This window comes from Eptatretus burgeri, chromosome 17 (genome assembly GCF_056783735.1).
Source record: "Eptatretus burgeri isolate ZD-2024b chromosome 17, Ebu_testis_v1, whole genome shotgun sequence".
In the NCBI taxonomy this organism is placed as follows: domain Eukaryota; kingdom Metazoa; phylum Chordata; class Myxini; order Myxiniformes; family Myxinidae; genus Eptatretus; species Eptatretus burgeri.
Genome location: NC_140977.1, coordinates 41,304,270 through 41,319,704, shown reverse-complemented (window position 1 = coordinate 41,319,704; position 15,435 = coordinate 41,304,270). Strand labels below are relative to the sequence as shown.

Here is a 15,435-nt window from a genome sequence, read left to right as displayed (position 1 = left end):
ATTCAGGTCCCTTAGGTGAGATATCCCTGTAAGTATATGTGTAGTTAGGCCCAAACCCGTTGTTTAGAGGGAATAAATGTCATTCATTCGGGCTGCGACCCCTCTAGATAGCCGTTTTTCTTTTACTATCTTTATTTTGGACCAGCCGCCATTACTACCACCACAACCACCACCAACCACGTCTCAACAGCCATCACACAACAACCACCAACCGCAACGCCGCTACACAACAACAGCCACGACCCTTGCCGTCACATCTCGCTCTCGCAACCATCGCATCACCGCCATTCCCGCGCCGCTTGTGGGCGCCGATCCTGGACTCGTGCAGGGCGCGCACCGAGCAGCGGGTGCAAAAACACCAGCCTTTCCGAAGAAATCGGATCAAAAACGATTCACGCCCACTTCTGTTCCGTCCTATCGGCGAGCGTGGGGCGATTTGGCCCCGCCTCCAGGTGCGTCGGAGTATAATCGCTATATGCAGATTCGTGGATCAAAAATCATTCACGCCCACTTTTCCTCTGTCCAATGGGGAGCCAGCCAGAGGTGAAGGGTCGAAGGTAAAGGAGCGAAGCCCCGGGGGCTATAAAGGGCCACGTTCGCTCGCCGAAAAGGCAGTTGAGTTGGGAAGAGTCGGAGAAGTGGAGTTGGAAGGAGTGAGTAAGTGGAGTTGGAAAAAGTCAGTCAAGAAGAGTCGGAGAAAGCAGTTGGACGGAGCTGTGGAGAGTGGAGAGGTAGCGGCGGCGAAGGCAGTCGAGAGGGCGCTCGTGTCAAGTCGGGGAGCTGCGGAGAGGGGAGGCCGATAACGCGACCGAGGTTGCGGTGGATCGCTCGTCGCGGGACCCGAGCCAGCGAGATATCCTCATTCCCCCCCCCCCCCCGAGCATCAACAACCCCCTCCTGTTTCCCCCCGCGCCGAGATAGTGTGAGAAGGGGGCCCCGTTCCCACCCCATTCCAGACACTGTCCGCGAGGCCCGCGGAGTCGGGGCGCCACCGCCATTTTGCGGCTCATCACCAGACGGGTAGGCTCGACGCGGTCTCGGCCCCAGGCCTGTCTGCCCCCTCATAGTGGAGGGTGGTCCCTTTTTCTTTTGCTTTGAGTATATGTGTTGTCGGCGCCGTCTGTGAAGTAAAACTGTATAAGTGTTGCCGTGTGCTCGGTAGTCGGTGGTAGATCTGCATTGCGTTTCACTTTTACATTTGCTTTTTGTGCATTATTGTGGTGTTTCTTCTTTTACATTTGCTTTTGGTGTATAATTGTATATGTGTGCTATCCGTGTGCCATCGCGAAATAAATGTGCTTTATGTTGAACTGTTTTTCCTGTTTCGCTTCGTCTTTTCCTTTATTGAATCCCCATCTTACTTCACGTAAAGGGTTGGTCGTGGGCTAAAACGCCCGATAATTAATCGAACCGTCGGGGTTGACGATAACACCGCTCGGTTATCCCGATAGTACGGAACGGGTCGCTTAAAGTGGCCCGTGTCCGAAGTCGACCTGCGGCGAGGTGCGATCGCCCGGTCTACCCTCCGTGTGGGTACTTAGGTAGGTCGAATTTGGCGAGCAACCCTATCCCACGCGGGGGGCCGATTGGCACGATCGTGGTGAGGCCGAAAGGCCCACCCGTGACTAGTTCCGGCGTTAGTCCGAGAGGGTCACGACGGGATTGTCCGTCCGGTGGGCGACGTGCCGCGATTCGAGTTACGTGGCCGTTTGCACGCCGGCGGGCGCGAATCCGCAACAATATATATATATATATATATATATATATATATATATATATATATATATATATATATATATATATATATATAGTAAATTATTGTAGCAGTTTGCAGTCAAGATAACTCAAATTCTGATTGGGATAAATTCAAAGCCCTACACAACAATTTTCCACTTCCTGCAGAGAAAGCATGGCTGAAAAAAAGAAGTTGCTATAAATATTTACGAATTTGGGGAATGTGCAATTGAACAAATATGGGAGTGGTGCTCAAGGTTAAAATGCAAATTATGATAGACATACAGGTTGAGAAGGCAGGAAGAAGCCCTTGCCACTGCCAAGCAAAGCAACAGGCACAGCAGCAAGTTGGCGGTGAGAAGCAACAGGTATCCCAACCATCTGGTGGTACACACACACACACACACACACACACACACACACACACACACACACACACACACACACACACACACACACACACACACACACACACACACACACACACACACACACACACACACACACACACACACACACACGTCACCAATCTGACAGTGCAGTCTTTTTTACAAAGAAACAGTTGCACTTCCTTCATGCCTCGTCCAAGCAGAGTCAATGTGCAGACTCCAATAAGTCAACAAAATCCGTAGTATTTAGGGCAAAGGGAAACAAGAGCAGTCAGAAAACATTGTTCTTGCATTTTAGTATCCACTGAACCTGCAGACATATTCAGAAAAAGCGCGACTTCTTGGCATCGGCTGTCACACTGACTTCTCATGACTTGGCCTCAATCGAGGCTCAAATGTGTGAGTGGAAACAAGCAAATCTTCTTCTTCCGCTTCCACATGTAACATGTGGTCGTTGGAAACATGTTTTGGGGGGGGGGGGGCACTGCGATGCCGCTGATGCAGAGCCCCTTGTAGGTTAAGGAAAGAATTTGTAATTTGTTAATGGTGCCGGCAATAGCTCGCCTACTCTCCGCGAAGGAGACCCTGGGACCTTTAGCATCCACCGACTAATGCTGACAGATGGGATGCCAAGCTTCACGTCCATCAATGGACGACACAAACATTGATGCTTTGCCCTGCATGCAAAACACCAGGATGACAGTTTATAGCTGGGTTGGGATTCGAACCCAGGCTAGACGGCTCAGAGGAGAATGTGCAGACCTCTCGGACACCCTGCCAGTCCTGAGACGAGGCAAGACACCACTCACTCGTCTCTGCCCCAAATCTCTAATCATTACAATTTGGCCCGTGCGTCAACCGTTCACAATAGGTGCAATGACATTGGAGGTTGCCATGGAAACAACTACCCAGAATATGAAAAATATTCAATTGCATTCAAGTTCACACCTATAGAACTCAGCAGACGAAAGGTTCTGCTGAAGTTCCAGTAAGGGCGAGTCCTCGACATCTCTTCCATGCCCTTGCAAGAACGGCAGACCTTGCAATTGGTCCTGCAGATCAGCGAGGTGTTGAGTTGCCTGCTGTACGAGGAGTTCAAACTTTGCATTCTTGACATATTTCAACTCCAGATTTTTCAGCCCAGTGTTCAGCCGTTGGGTACGAGAAGCCAGTGTCCCATCAACCTGGATCACACACACACACACATACACACACACACACACACACACACACACACACACACACACACACACACACACACACACACACACACACACACACACACACACACACACACACACACACACACACACACACACACACACACACACACACAAACACCTAAACATCAAAACCTCTCTTGAATCTTAAAAATTGAATCCAATCGTGGGTTTGCATGACACTGGTTTACTGGTTTAATTGTGAGCCATATTACTTTGGCAGAGATTTTAAAACTGATACATATTCAGTGTGGAACCTCCCCCCACCTCCCCTCCACCCCAACCTCACTCACCCCGACCTGTCTGCCCACGACTCCACCTGAAAAACATTGTCTATTGCTTCCAGACTCTCAAATTCCTCCTTAACACTTTAAAAACTCACCAGGTTGTGTATATCACGAATGGTGGTATCAGCACCGATAAGACCTTCAGAAGCTCTCTGTAGCCCATCCTCAGTTTCTCCACTGCCATAGAATCCCACGCCCACTGCCACACTGGAACGCATGTCAATTAGTTCCCAGGAACTGCACAATGTTTTTTACAGACCCTAAAAACACCTCCTGAACAGGAGACCCTCTCCATCCACCACCCCTTTCAGCCTACTCCCCCACCTGCAAATAAGTGCTGCAACAAGCAGCCAGGTGGTTGCACAACGTGGATGTGCCCCTTTATGGTGGGGCTCAGCACGGGAGACGGATCTTCGGCAACAGCGACAGAGAAAGTGCAGCGACAGGCAGGCGAGGTTAAGTGTAAGACCCACACCCACAGCCCCGGCCAGGAACAGCAATGACTGTGACACAACATCAGCAAACATGAGGATCACTCAAGTGACTTGTGACACAAGCAAACACTCGCTCATATTTCACAGTTTACAACAAGGGCATGAAATTTGTTCGCTCGAACGAATACGAATGAAGCTACTGTCGAAGGGCACTCGGTAGAGCACACACCTCCGCCACGTAATGCATGATCCACGACAACATATTGCGCCCGTTACATTTTTGAAATATCATGCTATACAGTACTATATCGTTTTTGGCCCAATCTCTCAATGGCAAGGAATCGCTTAAAAAAATTTATCGGATCCGGATCTTCACCAACAACCAATTCTTCCTTGTCACACACCCAACCCGTCCACCAAGTTTCATCCAAACCCATCAACAACTTTTTTGAGATATCGTGCGATACATCGTTTTGGCCCTATCTCTCAACGGTGAAGAATCACTTTTAAAAATTGTAATAGTCGGATCCGGATCCGGATCTTCACCAAAATCGAATCAGTTGGTCCCTGTCACACACCGAACTTGTCCACAAAATTTCATCCGGATCCGTCTCCAACTTTTTGAGATATCCTGCACACAGATAGACAGACAGACAGACAGACAGGAGTGAAAACATAATCTCCTTCCACGTTGGGTGGCAGAGGTAATAACAAAGTTCTTTGAACACATGATCAGAAGGCCAACGTTTTCCAACATCAAGTTACATGGGCAGCCAGTCTGAGCAATCGGCTCATGATGCTCCGTACAACTTGAGGTCTTCTGGTTTGCATCATTTCTGGAAACAAGGCTGCTGATGCAGTGCCCCCATCCCAGTAGATGTGGCTAGAATGTCAGCACACAACGGCCTCGTCTTTGTAAAAAGGTTCCACAGTTTCTTTAACATCAAATTTAAGGTAAAGAAAATCCTAAAAGATGGGAGGATACCCAGCACAACATCCATTCGAGGGAGTGGTAGTACTTTGTGGTGCAACATAAACCCTGCCTGGTAAACACCAATTATGTTACAGGTTATTCTCAAGTTGGGAATCGGATGCAGAATAGACAGCTTAAAGGTGAGTGTGCTACCTCAGGGCGACCAGATCAGCCTCATATGAGGTAGGGGTTCCGTGACTAGTTCAGGGATGAGAACAAAGTGAATGAGGGACAGGGCAGGTTCATGATGAGGACAAAGTGAATGAGGGACAGGGCCCAATGACAGGTTTGTGATGAGGACAAAGTGAATGAGGGACAGGACCCAGTGATGGGTTTGTGATGAGGACAAAGTGAATGAGGGACAGGAAAGGTTCATGATGAGGACAAAGTGAATGAGGGACAGGGCCCAATGACAGGTGCAAGATGAGGACAAAGTGAATGAGGGACAGGACCCAGTGATGGGTTTGTGATGAGGACAAAGTGAATGAGGGACAGGACAGGTTCATGATGAGGACAAAGTGAATGAGGGACAGGGCCCAATGACAGGTTTGTGATGAGGACAAAGTGAATGAGGGACAGGACCCAGTGATGGGTTTGTGATGAGGACAAAGTGAATGAGGGACAGGAAAGGTTCATGATGAGGACAAAGTGAATGAGGGACAGGGCCCAATGACAGGTTCAAGATGAGGACAAAGTGAATGAGGGACAGGACCCAGTGATGGGTTTGTGATGAGGACAAAGTGAATGAGGGACAGGACCCAGTGATGGGTTTGTGATGAGGACAAAGTGAATGAGGGACAGGAAAGGTTCATGATGAGGACAAAGTGAATGAGGGACAGGGCCCAATGACAGGTGCAAGATGAGGACAAAGTGAATGAGGGACAGGACCCAGTGATGGGTTTGTGATGAGGACAAAGTGAATGAGGGACAGGACAGGTTCATGATGAGGACAAAGTGAATGAGGGACAGGGCCCAATGACAGGTTTGTGATGAGGACAAAGTGAATGAGGGACAGGACCCAGTGATGGGTTTGTGATGAGGACAAAGTGAATGAGGAACAGGAAAGGTTCATGATGAGGACAAAGTGAATGAGGGACAGGGCCCAATGACAGGTGCAAGATGAGGACAAAGTGAATGAGGGACAGGACCCAGTGATGGGTTTGTGATGAGGACAAAGTGAATGAGGGACAGGACAGGTTCATGATGAGGACAAAGTGAATGAGGGACAGGGCCCAATGACAGGTTCAAGATGAGGACAAAGTGAATGAGGGACAGGACCTAGTGATGGGTTTATGGTTTACATAGTGAACTAGAGGGGGAGCACTCGGGAGAGTGCAAAACCTCCGCCGCCAATACTGCTGGGTCCCCCAAGTGAACCTTATATCTTATTCATTAAACATGATGTCAACATTGCTGACAGAGTCGAGGAGTTTTTCAGTAATACTGTTCACAAACAAACATTCTACATGTAGAAATGAAAAAAAAATTTTCTCAAACAATTTTTTTTTGGGGGGGGGGGGGTTGGAAATCACTTGAAACATGTAGAAATGCAAAAAAAAGAATAAATCGAAATTTTCTTGAAAAAAAAGTTGCAAAAAAATTTTTTTCTCTAACAATTTTTGGGGGGGTTGGAAATCACTTAAAACATGTAGAAATGCAAAAAAAAATTTTCTCGAACAATTTTATTTGGGGGGGGTTGGAAATCACTTAAAACGTAGAAATGCAAAAAAAAAATTTTTCTAACAATTCTTTTTGGTGGGGGTAACAATTTTTTTGGGGGGTTGCAAATCACTTAAAACATGTAGAAATGCAAAAAAAGAAATCGAAATTTTGTTGAAAAAAAAGTTGCAAAAAATTTTTTTTCTCTAACAATTTTTGGGGGGGTTGGAAATCACTTAAAACATGTAGAAATGCAAAAAAAAATTTCTCTAACAATTTTTTTGGGGGGTTGGAAATCACTTAAAACATGTAGAAATGCAAAAAAAAATTTTTTTCTAACAATTTTTTTGGGGGGGGTAACAATTTTTTGGGGGGGGGTAACAATTTTTGGGGGGGTTGGAAATCACTTAAAACATGTAGAAATGCAAAAAAAAAAAAATCGAAATTTTGTTGAAAAAAAAGTTGCAAAATATATATTTTTTTTCGAACAATTTGTTCTTGGGGGGTTGGAAATCACTTAAAACATGTAGAAATTCAAAAAATCCTTTTTGGGGGTAACAATTTTTTGGGGGGGGTTTGGAAATCACTTAAAACATGTAGAAATGCAAAAAAAAATTCTCTAACAAGTTTTTTGGGGGGTGGAGACCAAGTCCAAAATTTAATGGCATGATCCTTGGACCATACCGAACCCCCCCCCCCCCACCAAGTTTCGTCAAAATCCGTCGAGGAGTTTTTCCGTAATACCGTTCACAAACAAACAAACAAACACACAAACAAACAAACAAACAAAAAGGGGTGAAAACAGTAACCTCCATCCATCTTCGAAGATGGCGGAGGTTAATGAGGGACAGGACCCAATGAGATTTTGTGATGAGGACAAAGTGAATGAGGGACAGGACAAAGTGAATGAGGGACAGGACAAAGTGAATGAGGGACAGGACCCAGTGATGGGTTTGTGATGAGGACAAAGTGAATGAGAGACAGGGCCCAATGACAGGTTCAAGACGAGGACAAAGTGAATGAGGGACAGGACCCAATGACAGGTTCGTGATGAGAAAAGTGAATGAGGGACAGGGCCCAATGACAGGTTCATTATGAAGACAAAGTGAATGAGGGACAAAACCCAGTGATGGGTTTGTGATGAGGACAAAGTGAATGAGGGACAGGACCGAGTGACAGGTTCATGATGAGGACAAAGTGAATGAGGGACATGGCCCAATGACGGGTTCATGATGAGGACGAAGTGAATGAGGGACAGGACCCAGTGACAGGTTCATGATGAGGACAAAGTGAATGAGGGACAGGGCCCAATGGCAGGATCAAGATGAGGACAAAGTGAATGAGGGACAGGGCCCAATGACAGGTTCGTGATGAGGACAAAGTGAATGAGGGACAGGGCCCAATGGCAGGATCAAGATGAGGACAAAGTGAATGAGGAACAGGGCCCAATGACAGGATCAAGATGAGGACAAAGTGAATGAGGGACAGCGCCCAATGACAGGATCAAGATGAGGACAAAGTGAATGAGGGACAGGGCCCAATGACAGGTTCGTGATGAGGACAAAGTGAATGAGGGACAGGGCCCAATGACGGGTTCGTGATGAGGACAAAGTGAATGAGGTACAGGACCCAGTTACGGGTTCATGATGAGGCCAAAGTGAATGAGGGACAGGACCCAGTGATGGGTTTGTGATGAAGACAAAGTGAATGAGGGACAGGGCCCAATGGCAGGATCAAGATGAGGACAAAGTGAATGAGGGACAGGGCCCAATGACAGCATCAAGATGAGAACAAAGTGAATGAGGAACAGGGCCCAATGACGGGTTTATGATGAGGAAAAAGTGAATGAGGGACAGGACGCAGTGACAGGTTCATGATAAAGACAAAGTGAATGAGGGACATGGCCCAATGACAGGTTCGTGATGAGGACAAAGTGAATGAGGAACAGGGCCCAATGACGGGCTCATTATGAAGACAAAGTGAATGAGGGACAGGACCCAGTGATGGGTTTGTGATGAGGACAAAGTGAATGAGGAACAGGACCCAGTGACAGGTTCATGATGAGGACAAAGTAAATGAGGTACAGGACCCAGTGATGGGTTTGTGAGGAGGACAAAGTGAATGAGGGACAGGACCCAGTGACAGGTTCATGATGAGGACAAAGTGAATGAGGGACATGGCCCAATGACAGGTTCATGATGACGACAAAGTGAATGAGGGACAGGGCCCAATGACAGGTTCGTGATGAGGACAAAGTGAATGAGGGACAGGGCCCAATGACGGGTTCATGATGAGGACAAAGTGAATGAGGTACAGGACCCAGTGATGGGTTTGCGATGAGGACAAAGTGAATGAGAACCAGGGCCCAATGACAGGTTCCTGATGAGGACAAAGTGAATGAGGGACAGGACCCAGTGATGGGTTTGTGAGGAGGACAAAGTGAATGAGGGACAGGACCCAGTGACAGGTTCATGATGAGGACAAAGTGAATGAGGGACAGGGCCAATGGCAGGATCAAGATGAGGACAAAGTGAATGAGGGACAGGGCCCAATGACAGGATCAAGATGAGGACAAAGTGAATGAGGGACAGGGCCCAATGACAGGATCAAGATGAGGACAAAGTGAATGAGGGACAGGGCCCAATGACAGGTTCGTGATGAGGACAAAGTGAATGAGGGACAGGGCCCAATGACAGGTTCGTGATGAGGACAAAGTGAATGAGGGACAGGGCCCAATGACAGGTTCATGATGAGGACAAAGTGAATGAGGGACAGGACCCAGTGACGGGTTCATGATGAGGCCAAAGTGAATGAGGGACAGGACCCAGTGATGGGTTTGTGATGAGGACAAAGTGAATGAGGGACATGGCCCAATGACAGGTTCGTGATGAGGACAGAGTGAATGAGGAACAGGGCCCAATGACGGGCTCATTATGAAGACAAAGTGAATGAGGGACAGGACCCAGTGATGGGTTTGTGATGAGGACAAAGTGAATGAGAACCAGGGCCCAATGACAGGTTCGTGATGAGGACAAAGTGAATGAGGGACAGGACCCAGTGATGGGTTTGTGAGGAGGACAAAGTGAATGAGGGACAGGACCCAGTGACAGGTTCATGATGAGGACAAAGTGAATGAGGGACAGGGCCAATGGCAGGATCAAGATGAGGACAAAGTGAATGAGGGACAGGGCCCAATGACAGGTTCGTGATGAGGACAAAGTGAATGAGGGACAGGGCCCAATGACGGGTTCATGATGAGGACAAAGTAAATGAGGTAGAGGACCCAGTGATGGGTTTGTGAGGAGGACAAAGTGAATGAGGGACAGGACCCAATGACGGGTTCATTATGAAAACAAAGTGAATGAGGGACAGGACCCAGTGATGGGTTTGCGATGAGGACAAAGTGAATGAGAACCAGGGCCCAATGACAGGTTCCTGATGAGGACAAAGTGAATGAGGGACAGGACCCAGTGATGGGTTTGTGAGGAGGACAAAGTGAATGAGGGACAGGACCCAGTGACAGGTTCATGATGAGGACAAAGTGAATGAGGGACAGGGCCAATGGCAGGATCAAGATGAGGACAAAGTGAATGAGGGACAGGGCCCAATGACAGGTTCGTGATGAGGACAAAGTGAATGAGGGACAGGGCCCAATGACGGGTTCATGATGAGGACAAAGTGAATGAGGTACAGGACCCAGTGACGGGTTCATGATGAGGCCAAAGTGAATGAGGGACAGGACCCAGTGATGGGTTTGTGATGAGGACAAAGTGAATGAGGGACAGGACCCAGTGATGGGTTTGTGATGAGGACAAAGTGAATGAGGGACATGGCCCAATGACAGGTTCGTGATGAGGACAGAGTGAATGAGGAACAGGGCCCAATGACGGGCTCATTATGAAGACAAAGTGAATGAGGGACAGGACCCAGTGATGGGTTTGTGATGAGGACAAAGTGAATGAGAACCAGGGCCCAATGACAGGTTCGTGAAGAGGACAAAGTGAATGAGGAACAGGACCCAGTGACAGGTTCATGATGAGGACAAAGTAAATGAGGTACAGGACCCAGTGATGGGTTTGTGAGGAGGACAAAGTGAATGAGGGACAGGACCCAATGACGGGTTCATTATGAAAACAAAGTAAATGAGGGACAGGACCCAGTGATGGGTTTGCGATGAGGACAAAGTGAATGAGAACCAGGGCCCAATGACAGGTTCCTGATGAGGACAAAGTGAATGAGGTACAGGACCCAGTGATGGGTTTGTGAGGAGGACAAAGTGAATGAGGGACAGGACCCAGTGACAGGTTCATGATGAGGACAAAGTGAATGAGGGACAGGGCCAATGGCAGGATCAAGATGAGGACAAAGTGAATGAGGGACAGGGCCCAATGACAGGATCAAGATGAGGACAAAGTGAATGAGGGACAGGGCCCAATGACAGGTTCGTGATGAGGACAAAGTGAATGAGGGACAGGGCCCAATGACGGGTTCGTGATGAGGACAAAGTGAATGAGGTACAGGACCCAGTGACGGGTTCATGATGAGGCCAAAGTGAATGAGGGACAGGGCCAATGACGGGTTCGTGATGAGGACAAAGTGAATGAGGGACAGGGCCCAATGACAGGTTCGTGATGAGGACAAAGTGAATGAGGGACAGGGCCCAATGACGGGTTCGTGATGAGGACAAAGTGAATGAGGGACAGGGCCAATGACAGGATCAAGATGAGTGCAAAGTGAATGAGGGACAGGGCCCAATGACAGGTTCGTGATGAGGACAAAGTGAATGAGGGACAGGGCCCAATGACGGGTTCGTGATGAGGACAAAGTGAATGAGGTACAGGGCCCAATGACAGGTTCGTGATGAGGACAAAGTGAATGAGGGACAGGGCCCAATGACAGGTTCGTGATGAGGACAAAGTGAATGAGGGACAGGACCCAGTGACGGGTTCATGATGAGGCCAAAGTGAATGAGGGACAGGACCAAGTGATGGGTTTGTGATGAGGACAAAGTGAATGATGGACATGGCCCAATGACAGGTTCATGATGAGGACAAAGTGAATGAGGGACAGGGTCCAATGACGGGTTCGTGATGAGGACAAAGTGAATGAGGGACAGGGCCCAATGACAGGTTCGTGATGAGGACAAAGTGAATGAGGGACAGGGCCCAATGACGGGTTCGTGATGAGGACAAAGTGAATGAGGGACAGGGCCCAATGACAGGTTCGTGATGAGGACAAAGTGAATGAGGGACAGGGCCCAATGACGGGTTCGTGATGAGGACAAAGTGAATGAGGGACAGGGCCCAATGACGGGTTCGTGATGAGGACAAAGTGAATGAGGGACAGGGCCCAATGACAGGTTCGTGATGAGGACAAAGTGAATGAGGGACAGGGCCCAATGACAGGTTCGTGATGAGGACAAAGTGAATGAGGGACAGGGCCCAATGACGGGTTCGTGATGAGGACAAAGTGAATGAGGTACAGGGCCCAATGACAGGTTCGTGATGAGGACAAAGTGAATGAGGGACAGGGCCCAATGACAGGTTCGTGATGAGGACAAAGTGAATGAGGGACAGGGCCCAATGACGGGTTCGTGATGAGGACAAAGTGAATGAGGGACAGGGCCCAATGACGGGTTCGTGATGAGGACAAAGTGAATGAGGGACAGGGCCCAATGACAGGTTCGTGATGAGGACAAAGTGAATGAGGGACAGGGCCCAATGACAGGTTCGTGATGAGGACAAAGTGAATGAGGGACAGGGCCCAATGACGGGTTCGTGATGAGGACAAAGTGAATGAGGTACAGGGCCCAATGACAGGTTCGTGATGAGGACAAAGTGAATGAGGGACAGGGCCCAATGACAGGTTCGTGATGAGGACAAAGTGAATGAGGGACAGGACCCAGTGACGGGTTCATGATGAGGCCAAAGTGAATGAGGGACAGGACCAAGTGATGGGTTTGTGATGAGGACAAAGTGAATGATGGACATGGCCCAATGACAGGTTCATGATGAGGACAAAGTGAATGAGGGACAGGGTCCAATGACGGGTTCGTGATGAGGACAAAGTGAATGAGGGACAGGGCCCAATGACAGGTTCGTGATGAGGACAAAGTGAATGAGGGACAGGGCCCAATGACGGGTTCGTGATGAGGACAAAGTGAATGAGGGACAGGGCCCAATGACGGGTTCGTGATGAGGACAAAGTGAATGAGGGACAGGGCCCAATGACAGGTTCGTGATGAGGACAAAGTGAATGAGGGACAGGGCCCAATGACAGGTTCGTGATGAGGACAAAGTGAATGAGGGACAGGGCCCAATGACGGGTTCGTGATGAGGACAAAGTGAATGAGGTACAGGACCCAGTGACGGGTTCATGATGAGGCCAAAGTGAATGAGGGACAGGACCAAGTGATGGGTTTGTGATGAGGACAAAGTGAATGATGGACATGGCCCAATGACAGGTTGGGGACAAATGACAGGTTGGGGACTTTCACTTTTATGAAAACAAAGTGAAAGTGAATGAGGGACAGGACCCAGTGATGGGTTTGCGATGAGGACAAAGTGAATGAGAACCAGGGCCCAATGACAGGTTCCTGATGAGGACAAAGTGAATGAGGGACAGGACCCAGTGATGGGTTTGTGAGGAGGACAAAGTGAATGAGGGACAGGACCCAGTGATGGGTTTGTGAGGAGGACAAAGTGAATGAGGGACAGGACCCAGTGACAGGTTCATGATGAGGACAAAGTGAATGAGGGACAGGGCCAATGGCAGGATCAAGATGAGGACAAAGTGAATGAGGGACAGGGCCCAATGACAGGTTCGTGATGAGGACAAAGTGAATGAGGGACAGGGCCCAATGACAGGTTCATGATGAGGACAAAGTGAATGAGGGACAGGACCCAGTGACGGGTTCATGATGAGGCCAAAGTGAATGAGGGACAGGACCCAGTGATGGGTTTGTGATGAGGACAAAGTGAATGAGGGACATGGCCCAATGACAGGTTCGTGATGAGGACAGAGTGAATGAGGAACAGGGCCCAATGACGGGCTCATTATGAAGACAAAGTGAATGAGGGACAGGACCCAGTGATGGGTTTGTGATGAGGACAAAGTGAATGAGAACCAGGGCCCAATGACAGGTTCGTGATGAGGACAAAGTGAATGAGGGACAGGACCCAGTGATGGGTTTGTGAGGAGGACAAAGTGAATGAGGGACAGGACCCAGTGACAGGTTCATGATGAGGACAAAGTGAATGAGGGACAGGGCCAATGGCAGGATCAAGATGAGGACAAAGTGAATGAGGGACAGGGCCCAATGACAGGTTCGTGATGAGGACAAAGTGAATGAGGGACAGGGCCCAATGACGGGTTCATGATGAGGACAAAGTAAATGAGGTAGAGGACCCAGTGATGGGTTTGTGAGGAGGACAAAGTGAATGAGGGACAGGACCCAATGACGGGTTCATTATGAAAACAAAGTGAATGAGGGACAGGACCCAGTGATGGGTTTGCGATGAGGACAAAGTGAATGAGAACCAGGGCCCAATGACAGGTTCCTGATGAGGACAAAGTGAATGAGGGACAGGACCCAGTGATGGGTTTGTGAGGAGGACAAAGTGAATGAGGGACAGGACCCAGTGACAGGTTCATGATGAGGACAAAGTGAATGAGGGACAGGGCCAATGGCAGGATCAAGATGAGGACAAAGTGAATGAGGGACAGGGCCCAATGACAGGTTCGTGATGAGGACAAAGTGAATGAGGGACAGGGCCCAATGACAGGTTCATGATGAGGACAAAGTGAATGAGGGACAGGACCCAGTGACGGGTTCATGATGAGGCCAAAGTGAATGAGGGACATGGCCCAATGACAGGTTCGTGATGAGGACAGAGTGAATGAGGAACAGGGCCCAATGACGGGCTCATTATGAAGACAAAGTGAATGAGGGACAGGACCCAGTGATGGGTTTGTGATGAGGACAAAGTGAATGAGAACCAGGGCCCAATGACAGGTTCGTGATGAGGACAAAGTGAATGAGGGACAGGACCCAGTGATGGGTTTGTGAGGAGGACAAAGTGAATGAGGGACAGGACCCAGTGACAGGTTCATGATGAGGACAAAGTGAATGAGGGACAGGGCCAATGGCAGGATCAAGATGAGGACAAAGTGAATGAGGGACAGGGCCCAATGACAGGTTCGTGAAGAGGACAAAGTGAATGAGGAACAGGACCCAGTGACAGGTTCATGATGAGGACAAAGTAAATGAGGTACAGGACCCAGTGATGGGTTTGTGAGGAGGACAAAGTGAATGAGGGACAGGACCCAATGACGGGTTCATTATGAAAACAAAGTAAATGAGGGACAGGACCCAGTGATGGGTTTGCGATGAGGACAAAGTGAATGAGAACCAGGGCCCAATGACAGGTTCCTGATGAGGACAAAGTGAATGAGGTACAGGACCCAGTGATGGGTTTGTGAGGAGGACAAAGTGAATGAGGGACAGGACCCAGTGACAGGTTCATGATGAGGACAAAGTGAATGAGGGACAGGGCCAATGGCAGGATCAAGATGAGGACAAAGTGAATGAGGGACAGGGCCCAATGACAGGATCAAGATGAGGACAAAGTGAATGAGGGACAGGGCCCAATGACAGGTTCGTGATGAGGACAAAGTGAATGAGGGACAGGGCCCAATGACGGGTTCGTGATGAGGACAAAGTGAATGAGGTACAGGACC

The 15,435-nt window shown here is 48.7% G+C and overlaps 1 protein-coding gene across 1 annotated transcript in view; it reads right to left on the bottom strand.

Moving 5' to 3' along the window:
- The window catches only part of LOC147009862 (protein tweety homolog 2-like), a 29,676-nt gene that overhangs the window by 11,649 nt on the left and 2,592 nt on the right, over positions 1-15,435 (bottom strand). The window contains exons 2-5 of the mRNA XM_085863130.1: positions 3,955-4,133; positions 3,726-3,837; positions 3,072-3,307; positions 2,020-2,115 (exon numbers count right to left, since the gene is read on the bottom strand). Coding sequence (XP_085719256.1) covers positions 2,020-2,115; positions 3,072-3,307; positions 3,726-3,837; positions 3,955-4,133 — 623 coding nt within the window. The remainder of the gene's footprint in view (positions 1-2,019; positions 2,116-3,071; positions 3,308-3,725; positions 3,838-3,954; positions 4,134-15,435) is intronic.